Raw genomic sequence first — 16807 nt, forward strand, 5'->3', positions numbered from 1 at the left:
AGCTACCTTTGAATTTATGTTGAGATTAATGCTATGTCACTGATCTATTGCACTAATTGAAGGGAAACATTAACAGACTATAAGGGCGACTCGAAATGGATTATTTTATAAATCTTCTCTTTAAATGAAAGGACCTTAAAGAAGGTAAAAAAAATGATGTTAACCAGAGCCATTAGCCCAAATGGACATTTTTTTTTCAATGTATTGCCTAAACTTAGTGCTGGTCGAAAGAGCGGTAAAGGAGAAAACCTCATAAGATATCTTTACGACTCATAGTTATAATCATACCACAAAGCTAATGTGTACACAACAAATAAATCAATACAACTAATCAACATTGATATAATAGCAACTAAAGTTCTATCATATGACTTATTCATTTTTTTCGCACATAAATTTTTATAATGCCTAACCTAGATCTCCACCTATAAGTAAAAGATCAAAGATTTTTTTTTTGGAAACGGGGGTATCTACCCACTGCCACCCTATAGAAGGTGCATAACGGCGTAGCTAATCCCTCAGCGAGCTTACCAACAACTAGCCCCACATATACAAAACTTATAATAAGGATCAGAAAATCAGTTAAGCTCATTTGAATCATTTTCTCAACTATTGTACTTCTGACATTTTCTTAAATAATATATTTCTGAAAATTTTCTAAGAATAATGTACGAAATCACACTTTATTCTCTTAAGTCTGTCTTTCTCCTTTTTAGTGCCTCTTTTTTTTTGGGACATTTAGGTCATTTAAGGCAAACTCATACACACAACGCATACACATAGACTCGAACCCTGAACCTCTTAGTTGGAAGCATAAGCTTTCAACCAATAGGCCAAGTAGAATTGTGTAGTGCCTCTTTTCACTTAGCCATTTTTGATGGCACGAAACCAACATTTTTGAGTGAACCCAATCTTCAATAATTTGCCACTTCTTCATTTGTTGCAAGTGGCAACCTTTATTGCCGCTGAGAATTTTTTATTGATTTTTTGCTCTGTTTGGGTTGATTTGATGGGATACTATCCCACCTAGATCTCTTGAATGATTCCCCAATAAAAAAAAAATTCTTAAGCAATTAAAAAAAAAAGAAGTTTCTTCTGCGTAATATTATCCTCGAATGGATTAGGTCGGCCTGTACAATCATAATGATGTTGGTGTGGTAAGGGAACTTAGCAAAACCCTTCCAAAAAACTGACACAAATCCCAAACCGGCGCCGCGACGTCTGTTGATCACCGGAGTAAAATTCAACGTCGGTGTTTTCGGGAGTCACTTAAGCCAAGAGACTGGCCGCTGAGATCTGGAAGCGTTTGTTCCGCTCGAGACGACGGACGCATCCTGGTTTGCGACCGGAAATTCTTAATTTAGGGCGGAGGAGGATTCCGGCGGCCGGCATGGGCGATTGCTGCCGCGATGCCCAGCCTTTCCGCCTATGTTCTGGTCTCCGCTTTCTTGGCTACATCATGATCCTGCTCGTTTTTGCCATCGTCGCTGTCTCCTATTATGCTGTCATCGTCGTCGCCTGGGGTCCTCAGCTCTTACACGGCGGCCTCCTTTCCATCCTGGCCTTCGTCATCGTCTTGCTCTTCCATTTACTGGTTCAGAAGCTAAATCTATTATTTATCACTTTTTTGCACAGCTTTTTAAATCAAGTGGATATCTTCTTAGGAAAACTTTTGGTGATGGCTGCTTCTGTTTAGAATTTAGATGGTAGGTGATAGGACTTCAGCTTTTGCAACTTAGAGTTGCTGGATTACAATAATTTGGGTGGTGGTCAATCATCTACAATGTGATGTAGTGTATAGTTTTATGATGGCTGAAGTGAAGTGTTGTAAGGCAACTCTACCCCTTGTAAATAGGAAATCCAATTTGAAGGTATGTCCAGAAATAGTACAGATATTGCTCAAGTCAGCCATTGGTAGCCTCCATTTCACCATCTTATTGTGAGTGATAAGAGCTATCGAGATTAAGTTGAGTGCCATAAGTTGAAATATATCTTTTCAAAAGGAGCTTACAAATATGGGATCATGATCACTAAAATTGTCTTTGAAAATCTATGAAGTCTAGTTATGTCTATAAAAAATTTGGGCAACCTTAGTTGACGTGAAACCAACAAATAGAGTAAAGAAATGAGCATATAAGCATATTTGGGCAGGCCATCCTTGACAACCATAATGCAAGTCTTCCTATTGGTTGAAGAAGACACACAATAAAATCAAGCGATATGTCTTCACAAATTGCATTTGGTGCTTTTAGAGGTTGTCATAAGCTTGTTGTACATTTCATTTTTAGATTTGACGTGCTAACAAATTGGAAAAGGTTGATACCATCCTTAATTTGGGGACACTAGAACTGAGCTTAAATAATACGATCACATCGTAATATTAATCCTTCCTGAAGAACATAATCAGAGTATTTTCTTGATTCAGTAGAGATATTTCAACTAAAATATGTAATTCTTACAATCATGTTGTTTGAGTCCTCAACTTGTCCAACAAAGAATGAAGTACTTTAGAACCTCATTCTGAACTTTCAGGAAACGCCAGGAACTCACAGAAGAGAGAAGAAGAAGAGGAGAAAGGGGAAAAGGAGATTCCTCACCTCCTCGACCACCGCCGAAACTCTTCCTGCCGCCTGAAGACGCCGGAACTCTGCCGGATTTTCGAGAAACGCCAGGAATTCACAGAAATTTTGTAAACTCACTGGAAGAAACAAATTGTATTCTGATTATCCCAACTTGTGGGACGAATCAGTCATCTGTAATCTGTAAAATCACTAGTGGAACTTCACAACTGGGCGAGGCCCCGTGGTTTTTTCCCTTTTTGGATTTTCCACGTAAAAAATTTTGGTATTCACTCCTCTTTTCTGTTTGTGTGTTAAACTTACGTGCAACGCTCGGACGCGAATTTAGAAACTCTACCGCCGCGTATTTTCTGACACGCAACAAGTGCCATAAGTTGAAATATATCTTTTCAAAAGGAGCTTACAAATATGTGATCATGATCACTAAAATTGTCTTTGAAAATCTATGAAGTCTAGTTATGTCTATAAAAAAATTTGGGCAACCTTAGTTGCCGTGAAACCAACAAATAGTGTAAAGAAATGAGCATATAAGCATATTTGGGCAGGCTATCCTTGACAACCATAATGCAAGTCTTCCTATTGGATGAAGAAGACACACAATAAAATCAAGCGATATGTCTTCACAAATTGCATTTGGTGCTTTTAGAGGTTGTCGTAAGCTTGTTGTACATTTCATTTTTAGATTTGACATGCTAACAAATTGGAAAAGGTTGATATCATCCTTAATTCGGGGACACTAGAACTGAGCATAAATACAAGTTAACATGTGCCTGAAAACTCTAGGCCTTATGATCGGAGTAGAATAAAATTCCGTCATCAGTGAAATCTTTAGATCCAATGTTGGAGACAAAATAATCATAATATTAATCCTTCCCGAAGAACATAATCAGAGTATTTTCTTGATTCAGTAGAGATATTTCAACTAAAATATGTAATTCTTACAATCATGTTGTTTGAGTTCTCAACTTGTCCAACAAAGAATGAAGTACTTTAGAATATGCCAAAATAGAGCAAATAGTTTTTATCAATTTGGCTCCAACAAATAGCAATTATGTTGTTATATGGGTAATCTTGCGCTATCTAGATGAGGCGTCGACCATCCAATTATTGGCCCCCAGTTTATACTCGTTATTGAAGTCTAAACCAAGAAGCTTAACTAGAGACCTCTATTGTTTATGCATTTGCATGACCCGATGCATCAGTCCCTTACTACTTTGTTGATTTGTTCGAATTGTAAATTTTCCACCCAGTAAATATTGGATCCATTTGGAGGTTGCTTCGATGATTTCATATAACTCATGAACATAAGCTGACATAAGTTTGCATTCTAGGACATGGTTTTTTGTTGAAAAATAAAATGGAATGAGAATCTTGAGTTAAAACTGTTTCAATGCCCATTTTGAGTGCATATGTTTCAATAAAAAAATGATTAGAAAAATAAGGAAAATGTAACATAGGTGCATAAGGTAACACATTTTTTAGTGCAAGGAATGCTTGAGCCACTCGATAATTCCACTAAGAAGCATCTCACTTTAGCATATTGGTAAAGGTCTTTCAATATTGGCAAAATTGTGAATAAAAGATCTACAATATCTAGATAAACCTAAAAACAACGTAATTGTTTAAGAGGCTAAGACCAAGCTAAGATACATCAATCTTTAACGTGTTAGTGGTAATGTTGAATGGAGTGACAATGCTGGCCCACATGCTCAGTATTAGAATAGGCTTGAAAACACATTTGGTCATCTTTATTAATAGTTGTGTGCTTATAAATTCCAAAATGGTCCAAAAGTGTCTAACATGGTCTGAAAAAGAACTTGCTATAAACAAGTATGCCATTGAAAATACCTAAGACATAATGGCACAACTAAGTTTTGAGATTGATATTTATAATTACATGGAAAGTAGCGGATGCATTAGGCAAGCCAAATGACAACTAGAAACTTTTAGTACCTTTCATGCATTCGAACAATTGCCTTAGAAATATCTCTTTTATCCACTCATATTTAATGGTAAACATCAAGTAAATCCAACTTTTAATAAAAGATAATAACAAAACGGTCATCTGAAAGTTCACCATTGTTGGTATGGAAAATACGTTTGTCACTGACCTCCATATGTTAATTTTCTTTTTAACTAGTATTTATCACAATGAGAAAGGATAGTGATTGGGATGGATGATACTCAAAATCTGCATTTCTTGAACCAGATACTCAATTGCAAATTTTTGATAATAAGGTTTTCGATCTGGTATCCCATGTAAAGGTTTGGAATCTGGTTGCACTTGCATATTTATGTGATGATTAATATCATATTGTGAAGGTAAAGTGGTTTTTATGGTGCGTACATAATATTCTGATAGGAAATACTTGATTCCAAGTATTTCCTAATCACTTTAGCCAAAGATCTCACAGCAAAACTGCTGTCCACAGCAGGAAATCAGCCAAACAGTGGGAAAAACACGAGAAAAATTAGCATATTGGTAAAGGTCTTGCAATATTGACATACATAATATTCCTCTTAAGTTTTGCATTTCTAGAGGAGAGTTAGGTAGATGAATAAGAAGAGTATTTGCTTCATATGTATCCAACAACAACAGATGGGATCCTAATATTTGTGATTGAGTATAAAGCAATTTTTTTAGCTCGATTAAAAGGAAGGGGGCTAGGAAGAGCTGTCTAAAAACCTTGCAATAAGACAAATTTATCATTCCATTCAAATTTCATAATAAGGTCGCCATAATTGGTTAGTATATTCCATAAAACTTCAAACCATTTAACATCAAGCACAAAAATGACTTGGAATTTGTAGTATATAACAATCAATATATAAATCATATCCTTGCATTGTGATGGGTAGCTTTGGACACCTACCCGAACACAACTAGGAATCACCATTTACAATCATTACTATAAAAGGCTTGGAAGGAAAACAATTATTAGTGAATCTTTAGCTAGGTCTTCTTGGATAACATTACGAGTAGAACTAGCTTTAACCAAGATTGGAACATCGTGATTGCTTATGCAACCTTGAACTGAAAAGAAAGAGGGGAATGCTACCTAGCCAAGGCATGACCATTGATTTCTTGTCTAATTTTATCCTTGTTTTCATCATTATGAGTGACGTTATGCAGTTTCAACAGATTATTTTTTTCATCAAGAGTCAAATAAAAAGTTTTCTAGTTAATAAGCAATATATGTAGTTTTTCTTTGCAAACATGGTTTTGGAGAAACTTTTCTGTCACAATTATAACGTAGACGTTTTTCACAATGATCCATCATTTGTTTTGCAGTTCTTTTCTTTACGGTTATAACAAATTTGAGTTTATAAATGGTTTGAAGGTGTGGGTAACAAACTCAACAATGGATAGGAAAGTATGATAAAACTATTTTTGTTGGCTCAATGCGGCTAACCTCCATTACTTTTGCCAGTTTGTTGCTTGAACTAATTAGGTTGGCTCAAATGCTCTTAATTCACATTGAATATTGGGGAGTAATCCAAATGCAAAAGAACTTTGCAAGGAAGATTTGGAAAGTCCAAAAACATCAAAAGTACTCAAAGCAGTGAGGGTAAATCACCTGTATATGTTGGCTGCAATAGTTTAAGAAGTTCATCTTGCAAATCCTGATATTGAGGACTAAAATGCCGAAGTTTTGTGTGAAGTCTTGCTGAGAAGATGATGGATGTTTCTTTTCTAACCAATGAATCCAATAGTGGCTTAGCCCTTACATGTAGAAAGAAGAAATAGAGATATATTGGCTTTTTCAAGAAAGTGAAGTACTGGTTTTCCTTCTTGATCCAATCGGGAGGATGTACTCTATTGAATCAAGGAAGAGATAGTTTGATTGCCTTTAAATAATGCAACATTGGTACTAGAAGAAGTAGGTATAACAGAAGGAGCTAGGCCCAAAGAAGAAGAGTTGTTTGTTGTTGTCGTCAGATAAGTGTAGTGGATGATCTGCTCTAGGCAGCTTTCAATATTCTGCATTTTCAAACAAATTTCCCTCCACACACTTGTTGATTCTGCTAGCTGCTACACGAAATTTTTTTATTCATGTACGACAATCGTCTGCCAAATGAGTGGTAGCATGAGCGCTTTCCTCGATCAATTTGGTCAAGACATTTTTGGAGTTCTTTGGAGATTCCTATTGAAATCATTGATGATGTTGCCACTGTTGTGGCACACGGAATGATCAGTGGATGAAAGATAGGTGGGCACTGATTATGATATGACTCCAGCCTTAGCAACTTAGACTTGCTGCTGCCAACAAACATCGAAAATGAAAAACAAGAAAAATAGAGAAGAAAGAAGGGAAGCAAGAAGGGAGGAGGGAGAGTGTGTAGAGAAAACTCATTAGTGTCACCAATGCAACTATTTAAAGAATTCCTAAGTTTGTTATGAAATTAGTTCGATTCCTGGGATCCACATCTGATCCTCCTTTACTTGGTGCCCTATCGGACACTATGTGGCTGAGTGGAAAGTCGACAAGGTTTCGTCTGCAAGCCGATGTTGCCATTAAGATTTGTACTAGTAGGATTATTGAATGGTTGTCCTTCCATGTGCTAAAGGGGAAGTTGGGGTACTTTGTATTGCATAGAATGGTTTAGGAGCTATATCTTATATATGTTGAGAATTAAAGCTAGATGCAATTGAAAAGTTACATGGAATTTTAACATTGCAACATCTAGCCTTGATTTTAGATGATTATGATTATAATTTAGAAGCATGTGTACAAGCTCATAATTGATTGAGAGAGGCATTAGGAATTTGATTATGACACTCTATCTTTTGTTATGAATAAGATTGTTGATGCGTAAAAGCAAAATTCTGTGTAAAAATGTTTTAGCTTTGAAGTTTGAAATGCAAATAAACCCACCAAGGCTTTAGGGTGGTTGGTGGGCGAGTACGGTTGGGAACCCCCCATTTCAGGTTCAAATCCCCTCTACAGTGGGGCAAAGCAAGTGTGGGCTGATGTCGGTGGGTGGCCTCGCTAGGTTCCGCCGAGGGATTAGTTACGCTGCCAAGCGTTTTGTTTACCCCTGTTCCCAAAAACAAAAAAAAAAAATGCAAATAATGCACTTGCTTCAACTAATTGAAACACATATATCACATGTAACATTACATTGCATTATTCTATTTAACAACCCTCTTATAAATCAAAATGATGAAATGATCTATGGTGTTTTAAGTCAAATATTAATAAGCAACTTTATTACTAACTAAGAAATAATAAGGCACACACCTAGTGTGATGAGCAACACATAATATTAACCCATCACTATGCCAGTTTTCTTTTTCACCTAGGAGGGAGTGGAGCACACTTGCGCTTTGCAAAGCAACTTCAAAGCTTTGTTACTTTTTGAGTGTCTTTTGTGTTATAAGCTCTTTTTCTTGGGAGCAATGCACAACCACTACTCCACTCTGTACTGCACTTAAAACTAATGCATCTTTGTGCTTTTAACAGCAATATTGATGAACATGATTTTTGCTTCATGTTTCTGTTTATTAGGTGTAATTTATATGTTAAAGTGTGATGCGGACATCGGCACGAAGATTTGGCGCATCTATCACAGGAGGCGTCGTAAATCGACGGCTCTAATTTACGTTGTCATTTATGATTTATTTTATGAAGTTTAGCTTTTATTTTATGTTATTTCCTGTTCTACCCCTGAGTTAGTTTATTTGAGTGTGGTGGCCCAAGGGGCAATTTTATAATTTCAATTTTTCTCATATTGGGGCCTATAAATAAGGGCCTTAAGCTATTGTAAGAGGATGGTTAATTGATATGAAAAATGTTTTCCACACTTGTGTTCTTTTGGGAGAGAACGAGAGTGAGATTCCTATGGGAAGGAAGCGATGTTGTCACTAGCCGCAGGATGGGTTCGGGCTCGTGATTTGAAGTCCCTTGGGGAAGGGCAACGGATCACCCGTCAGTCTTCGGAAGAGTCCGAGGCTCGCGGTTCTTGTCTTCTATCTTTCGTTTTATCTTTGTCTTGTTCCTTCTTATTGTTTCCCTTAGTCATATTCATCTTCCTCCTCCCCATCTTCGTTTGGCCACCGGATTCACCTCCACCCGAAATTCCACAAATTTTTCCCCATAGCCGCCGGCCACCTTCACCCGATTCCAACCTTTTGGCCGCCGGCTCCAATGCTCTAGCCGCCGGTCAACCTTCCCCTCCTCTCCATCTCCACGTACCATCAAGACTTTCCTAAATTGGTTTGCATATGTTAGGTAACTCTATTAATTATTCAAATTCAAATTTATTTGAATTTGAAATAGTTACTTAATCTATAATCCTTATTTTAGGAAACATGCTTAATCAAAGCCCATTTAAATTTTAAATTAAATTGGGATGATATCTTCATTCCCAAATTTAATTTATTATTTTTAGAAAGCATTGATTGCCTCCATAATTCTCTCCCCTCCCAGTAATGCCGCCGGCCCCATTACTGAATTTTAAATTTATTTGAATTTTAAATTCAAATATGAGAGATCATAAATCCCCTCATTAATTCCCCCTTGCATGCCGCCGGCCCACCTCACCTCCACCTTGGCATTCACTCGTTTTATTTCCTTTTCTCCCTATTTGCTCCAGCCAAAACACTCTTCATCTCTTGGCTCTAAATTAATTTCCAAATCTCTGAGAATAAACATTAAGTTATATTTCTTAATTTCCTCTCAGCTCACCGCTTCCCCCTCAGTGGATTTCCTCAAAATCAGTTCACGGGAGAAGGCAGATTTGGGGAAAGAAATTAATGGGCTAACCTGCTGTTAGCCGAAGCATTCAAGGCCTCCCTTTGGTTACTCCTCTCCCCACTTATTCTCTTCCCAATCAAGCCGATTTCTCCCTGGACTACTTCCTATCAGATTTCTCCCAGATTTTTGAATTTTTCAAAAATCTGAAGTCATATTTCAGATTTTTTGAAAGGGTTTTGGAACTTCTTCCCCATCCCCTCCCAGAATCTAAACTCTCTCAGGTTTTGGGGGAACAAAAGCTGAAATTGTTCTCAAAATTTGGAGGGGAGATCCTCTCCTTTGCAACGCCTCCTACCCGTTCTACATCAAAGTGTCTTTTTATGGTCCAGTTTTGTTAGGTTTTTATTTGGAAGCTCGTTATATTTGTTAGGGTTTTGCCTGTATCAGCTCTTGTTTTTAATGCTATTTGCTGGTGGTGCTGGTTAAAAACGTAAAATTTAACGGCAAGTTTCATTTTAACAAATGTTACGCTTGAACGATCATAATTCAAATTCAAATTAAACTATCGTGAATATATATTTCTTGTTTAATGGTTAACAAAACCTTGATCATGTATCTATGTGAAAATTATGATGAGCAAAAAATTATTTTTCTGTACTATTGCTTGGCTTTCATCATATTAGTTATCAGGATTCTTCTCTGTTCTTTCTGTTTATTTTGAGTAGAAAATATGTCAGGCATTCCAAATTGACATTTTATTTGCGATGACCTGTTTTGTTCATCTATTTGTGTTGCAGCTTGTGTTACTATTATGGAGTTATTTCATGGTAGTTTTTCATGATCCGGGTGCAGTGCCTGTTGGTTGGCAACCTGCTTCAAAAGGAACCTACTCGGCATTAGAAAATTCTGTGATTCTGGCAGATCACATTGCCATTGATACCAGGGAATCAGAATTTTCATCTACAGAGGGATCAGGAAGAAGGCCAAGCATACGTTACTGCAGTCATTGTCAAAACAACAAACCTCCACGCAGCCATCATTGCTCTGTTTGTAAGTGAGAGGTTTATTTTATAGGTGTAATTATTTTGAAGCTAGCATTGTTTCTCAGGTATTTTATCTGAGGGAAATAATTTCTTTTTTACTCTGCAAGGCTTTCTTCATAATTCATTTATTAAAATACCATGAAAAAAATAAATGTATAGTTTTAAGGGTTATAGTAAGATTGCAAGTTCTTAGTACACTTAAATACCATTAGTTTGGTTTTAGCGAGTTTACAAGCTTTAGGGAACATATTCATTTCCAAATAAGAGTTATTATAATTATTGGTTACCATTTTAATATTGATCATATATGTTAGATATTATTAGAAATTTATATTATTTATTCTTTTATTATATTCTTAGGATATCCTCCTTTATTATGCTTTCCTTATTGTTCTATTGTTTGCCTTTATATAGGCATGGTTGTGCTAGCATTAGAGTTATGCAAGTAAAGATGCATCCTTAATAATTTCTATCATAGTTTCGGAGCTAACACTAACTAGAAAAGATGTCCTCTATATATACTCTGTGAGAGATAGATCCTTGAAACACATCATTGGGAAGATGGTAATACTCAACTTGACACGCGATCTTATCAAAGGGATTATGGTGAAGGAAACCAACACCTGAAGATATTGTATCTTTTTCGATAACAATATGTGAACCCACCCCCGTCCGGTCGACTAGCTCACAATCTTGAAGTTAGTCTTGGGTTTTGACATCATATAATGGTGGATAAAAAATTGGAGGATTATGAGGAATCCATGATGAACAGATTAGTGGATGCAGGAGGATCATTGGCAACCAGAAGATGAGGCCTTTACCCATGTCGCTCTTGATCCTACCTATGCTTCGACCTCAGTTTCCATACTGCAAAGCAATGCGATTTCAATTGCCAGTCGAACAACAATGCTTTGCACTCAGCTTCGTTTCAAGTATCTTGACTTGCTTGCTATTATACCATCTCACAATTTAGTCATCTCATAGACATGCCCACATTTCCTATCTCTTGTGATGTCTTTTCATGTCTTCATGTCTATTTCATGCAACTATTCCATCTCCTACGATGGTCTCATCTCTTGTCACCCTGTTGTTTCTCTTGAAGATCATGTGAGGATTCTGTATCATAAAACCTCATCTTTGCCTTATTCGATGAACAATGATTCGTCCTCAATTTTGAAGATCATACAAGCGTCTTGTGAAGATCCCCAAGATCCCTTGAGGATCTTATGAAGATTCCCTGAGGATCCTTAGAAGATCCCTTGAGGATCCTATTTCTCGTGAAAATTTTGTCACATTTATTTCTACAAAGGCTCACCTCGCTTTGATCACTTGTTTTTTTCTCAAATTTCCTAACGAATATGTGGACAATCTATTAAACCGGTCTTGGCTTGGATCTCTTGGTTCTTCTTGGCTTCTTGCACTAAATAAACTCTCAATGCTACTTAATGTACCATTATGAGTTTGTAGGAAGGTGCTAAAGTTATTAGGTTATCGTGTTAATATTCACATATGCTAAATATTTACTAGAAATTCATTGTATTTATTCTTGTAATTTGCTCTCATTATAGAGAATATTATTTTTATTGTATTTTTCCTATTGCTCTATTTTCTTGCTTTTGTATGGACATGCTTGGACTGGTATTATAGTCATTCAAATAAAGATGCAAAGTTTATAATTTTTGTCGATTAGTAGCTCTTTGTTTGATCCTCACATAAGGTTTCATCATAAAAATTAGATTCTTATTAACATAAAGAAGCCCAGATGAGTGGCGGACCTAACTACCCTGCATAGAATACGTGCAAATCTAATATTTAAAAAGAAAATTTTGTTCATATAGGATTTTATAATCAAGTTATGGATTTCTAGTCTTTCAAATACATTGTTTTTGGGGCACCTACACAAGTTGGATTGTTTTGATTCTGGTTTTTACTTGAACCAGGGCTATCTAACTTGGTTATTTCAAATCAGGGCTGGTTGATTTGGACCAGCATTTAATGGGTTTTTATGCCATTTCTCTGGGTTCCTATCTTTTGGGTTTTGATTTAATTTTTTCAACCACGGCCTTCTTTATTTTCATCACTATTCAATTTCAATGGTTTTTTATGTTTGTTCATTCATCCCCTTTCCATTTACATTACAATTGGTGCATCCGGTTTGTGTGTTTGGAAAGTGGAGTTGAGAGGTTAGGCTAGTAAAACTAATAAAAATTCGGTTAAGATGGAGTGTCAAACAGTTTAGTTGTTTTGCCATGATATTAATTGCTTACGAGCAAATGAGATGGGTAGTTTGGGTCTGGCATGGTAAAAAAACTAAGTAGAAAACCAAAATGATGGGCGTTACAGATTCAGATTCTTGACCCTAAACAAATCTTTTTGGTATTCGTTGTTTTGAGCAAGCAACGTCTCAAGAGATTCTTCAAGAGTTGTGGTATTGAAGAGTAGTGTGGGCTCCGAAAATTCGGCCCCGGCCTCCGCTCGCTTTTTCTTTTTATTCGGCGAGGGAGTTTTAACGAACTAAGTTCCGAGATAAATTTTGGAAGGCAGATGGGTTTGTAGATAAGACACTACCCTGAGATTTCGCCCTCATTTTGTGAGGACTTTATGATATGAGTTCTGGTTTCCTATAGGCGCAAGCCCCTATAGTTAATTACCCCTCCCAATAATGAGAGAGAACTTTCGATTAAGGCTAGTCGTCAATCAGATACGTATAGAAATACGTGTTATCTGGCATATAGTAGTAGCATGGATATGGAAATTGGAAATTGAGTTTAGATTTGGGTGTTTTGAAAGGTTTGGAAAGGTTTGGAAATAATTGGGAATTTGGAGATTTTGATATTCAAAATAGAAACACTATCTTGCACTTGAAGCGGATGGTGGGGGAATGGATGATGGACTCGATCAAGATCCCATGGTTCCGTCATCCCGGGTCATCATGGTCCCTGGTCTACTTAGTCAGAGGAGGTAGTCGACCCAACCTGACAGAAGGATCCTTGTCGACAGCCATGGGTTGCTTCGTCCAGGGGTATCTTGTAGACCTGGGTTGGATATTTGCCTAAGGGGACAAATTTGAATCCGCCTTAGCTAACAGAGGGCTTTGTGCCATATCGATCATATCCTATTGATTCATATCTCAAGGATTTGATGCCAATAAGGAGCGTATTGGCGCTGGCCATAGCCTAATACGAATGTATTAAGACAAATATATCGGTCGTAGCAATCGTATATTTGTTTGAGAGTTCGAACCTTGTCGACTCCTATTGATCCGTATAGAAGGATCGGGTTCGAATTTGAATTCACTTGTTGATCCGCGCAGCATCCCTAGACGTCACGTGTGTACCAATAACACGCTCGCCGGGGCCCATGCGGGTGTTTGGGAGCATTTTATAATTATACACTGTCTACTCCTTTTTATTTGCTTAGGAGGATCGGGTTCAAACTTAATAACCCGCACTGCATCCCTAGACGTCACGTGTGTACCAATAACACGCTCGCCGGGGCCCATACGGGTGTCAAGATTGCTTTTACCCCTTTTAGTGTACCTATGTGTATACAAACTACTGTGCACATGCGGGGGTACTTTGAAAGTATTTGTAGACGCCTTCTGTCCGCTTGCATAGAAGTTGCGGATTCGGTGGCGTGTGTTGTAGTTGTGGACACCTTCTGTCTGCTCGTATGAGTGTTGCAGATCCGGTGGCGTGGCGTAGCAGCTTCTGGATAGAATTGTTCGCTGCTTCGTACAGGTAGACTGTCGTGCATTACTTGCATGATTTGTACAGGTAGATTGTAGTGCACTAACTAATCTCCTGCCTTATATTTGCTGATATTTGTTATAGTCCTTTTGTATTCACTTGTAGACTGTGCGTATAATAGGTCTCCTACGGTAGCTCGTAGGAGCTCGCCATTATTATGGTCCTCCAGCCTTTATTATGACCTTCAGCCTCCATATGAAAATGACATGTTACATGTTCATGCTTACAGAGGATTCCTTATTCATACAGCATACCATTCATTATTGCCTTTTATGCAAACCAAGATGTTTATTTGTAACTTGATATTAATTGTTGGTTGAACCACATTCATCGACGATCTCTTCATGTGTTTTGATTTGCAAGTCATTATATGTCGTTCGTCACTGCTTGTAGTCGAAAGACATTTGATGTTGGTTATAAGGAGATTATTGCTTTTGCATCTCATCCACCATCGTTATGTACAAGTAGACTAGTGTGCTTGGTACAAACCTCTGTTAATGCTTATAAGTAGATGTAATAGGGGTCACTACATCTTCTTGCATGACTGTCGTAAAGACCATCATTATCTTACTCTGGTGTAAATTGGAATACTGCTGCATTTGTCGCATGTCTCTTCTTATATTTTTCATGAATATCCCCTTCCTTAAAATTATTGCTACTTTGCAAATATGATAGGGATGAATATTATTCATGAGTACATTGGAGATCTCATGCCACTATTCGTAGTAGAATTGTGTTCTTGTCTTGATTGTTGCTAGTGGATGAAAGAATTTTCTTTATCCAATATATGTCATTGTGTGATTGTGATCAAGTGGTATGCAAGAATTTGTTTATCACTGTTCATTTGATCATTGCACATAATTAGGTCATGTTGACTATTGTAAGTCTTTTATTATCATAAGAGGATGACCCAAATCTTGTATGATGAGTTTGCTCCTCAAATTAAGCTCATCTTGAATTCAAATTTCTTATAACTTGTTCACATTGATTATACTCAAATTCAAATTGAGTTTGCATTTGTTGTAATTCAAATCTAAGTTTGAATTCAAGTTCAAGTTTTTGTTCTTTTCATTTGAGTTTGAATTAAGCCTTTTATTAATGTCGTTTGAGTTCAAATGAGTCCAAGTACAAGTCCCATTTTTGTTCAATCAAGTTTTATCCATGTTCATAAGTCCTCTGCTCTTGTTCGAGTACAAGTTCTATATCCTTGCTCAAAATTGTTCAAGTCTAGTCCTTTGTAGTCTCTTGAGTTCAATCAAATTGTTCACTTCTGTTCAATCCGGTTCGAGTTCATAAGTCCCATATAATTCATTTGAATTCGAGCCATTCTCTTGTTTCGTTTTCATTCGAACTTATTATTGATTGTTTAAGTTTGAATTAAGTACATTTGATGCTCCAATCAATGTCCAAGTAAAGCTCAAAATTGTCCCAAGCACGATTTTATGTTTACCCGAAATTTCGGCAGCCTTCTGGCGTCTCCCCTGTTTAGGGGAAAACTACGGAAAACTGGGCCTCCCGCCACGCTAGAGAAAAGCGTGTACGGTAGGTGCCCTCATAAGAGGACACCGCGGCCGTAATAATTTTGTTCCCCACCACGCCAGAGAAAGGCGTTTGTGGGCACCAGTTTAAATTAAGCAATTTTATATTTGACTCCACCTCGCCGTAGGCATCGCACCGGGTTCCCTTCCCACCACGCTAGAGAAAAGCGTGCATGAGTTGGTTTTCCGGTCCGCCGCTAACGCCGGAAATGGGGTTTTGATTACCCGCCCCGTCGCAAGCATCGCAACGAATTCCCTTCTCACCACGCTAGAGAAAAGCGTGCATGAGTTGGTCGTTCGCCGCGTTGCAAGCGTCGGGAACGAGTTTTCAAAGGCTTAGAGTTTAGGAGTGTTATACCTTAGCTTTCGTCGGTGTCGGCACGAGGATCGAGGAGTCACTCGCCTATCTCGTCGTTGGCGTCGCACCGGGTTCCCTCCCACCACGCTAGAGAAAAGCGTGCATGGGTGGTTTGCCGGTCCGTCATGCATGCCGATGTAGGAGAGGGAAGGGGGAGCATTTTTTTAATTTTAATTAATTATAACTTAATTATAATTAATTATAATCTTATTATAATTAATTTATAATTAACCATACTTAATCATAGTTAATATCAATCAATTAAAATTAATTAACCATTAATAATTGTAATTATAATAAATAATCAATCATAATTAATAATAATTATAATTGATTAAATAATTATAATTAATAATCAATCATTAATTATTAATTAATTAAGATTAATTTTTTAATTACAATTATAATTAATTAATAAGTAATTAAAATTAATTATAATCAAACAGATAATTATAATTAATCATTAATCATTAATTAATTATACTGAATTTATTAACTATAATTAATTATAGATTTTAATTATAATTAATTATAATATAATAATAGTAATAAAATAACAAAAATCCCTCTCTCTCTCTCACTCTCGGGCTCGGCAGAGTCACGGGATTTGGCCGAGAAGCAGGTGAGAGGGAGAACGTTACCTTCACGGCCAAGCGAGCTCCTGTGGCTGCCTCCGAACAAAATGTCGTAACTTCCGATCGGAACAGGAAGGAAGGAGGCAGAGTCGGCTGGAGCAAGGAGGTTTCGGCTTGGTGAGAAGGTGGAGTTCGGAGATCTGGGCTTGGAATGGAGGTATGGGATTGCTCTCTTCTCTCTCTCTTTCTTCCTCTCTCTCTCTCTCT

At 37.2% G+C, this 16807-nt stretch overlaps 1 protein-coding gene across 1 annotated transcript in view; it reads left to right on the plus strand.

The window, feature by feature from the left end:
* Window positions 1–1113: 1113 nt before the first annotated feature.
* The window catches only part of LOC110101879 (probable protein S-acyltransferase 12), a 25719-nt gene continuing 10025 nt past the window's right edge, over window positions 1114–16807 (plus strand). The window contains exons 1-2 of the mRNA XM_020829970.2: window positions 1114–1594; window positions 10075–10327. Coding sequence (XP_020685629.1) covers window positions 1391–1594; window positions 10075–10327 — 457 coding nt within the window. The 5' untranslated portion in view covers window positions 1114–1390. The remainder of the gene's footprint in view (window positions 1595–10074; window positions 10328–16807) is intronic.

The sequence above is a fragment of the Dendrobium catenatum genome, unplaced genomic scaffold (assembly GCF_001605985.2).
Source record: "Dendrobium catenatum unplaced genomic scaffold, ASM160598v2 fragScaff_scaffold_974, whole genome shotgun sequence".
NCBI classification, from domain to species: domain Eukaryota; kingdom Viridiplantae; phylum Streptophyta; class Magnoliopsida; order Asparagales; family Orchidaceae; genus Dendrobium; species Dendrobium catenatum.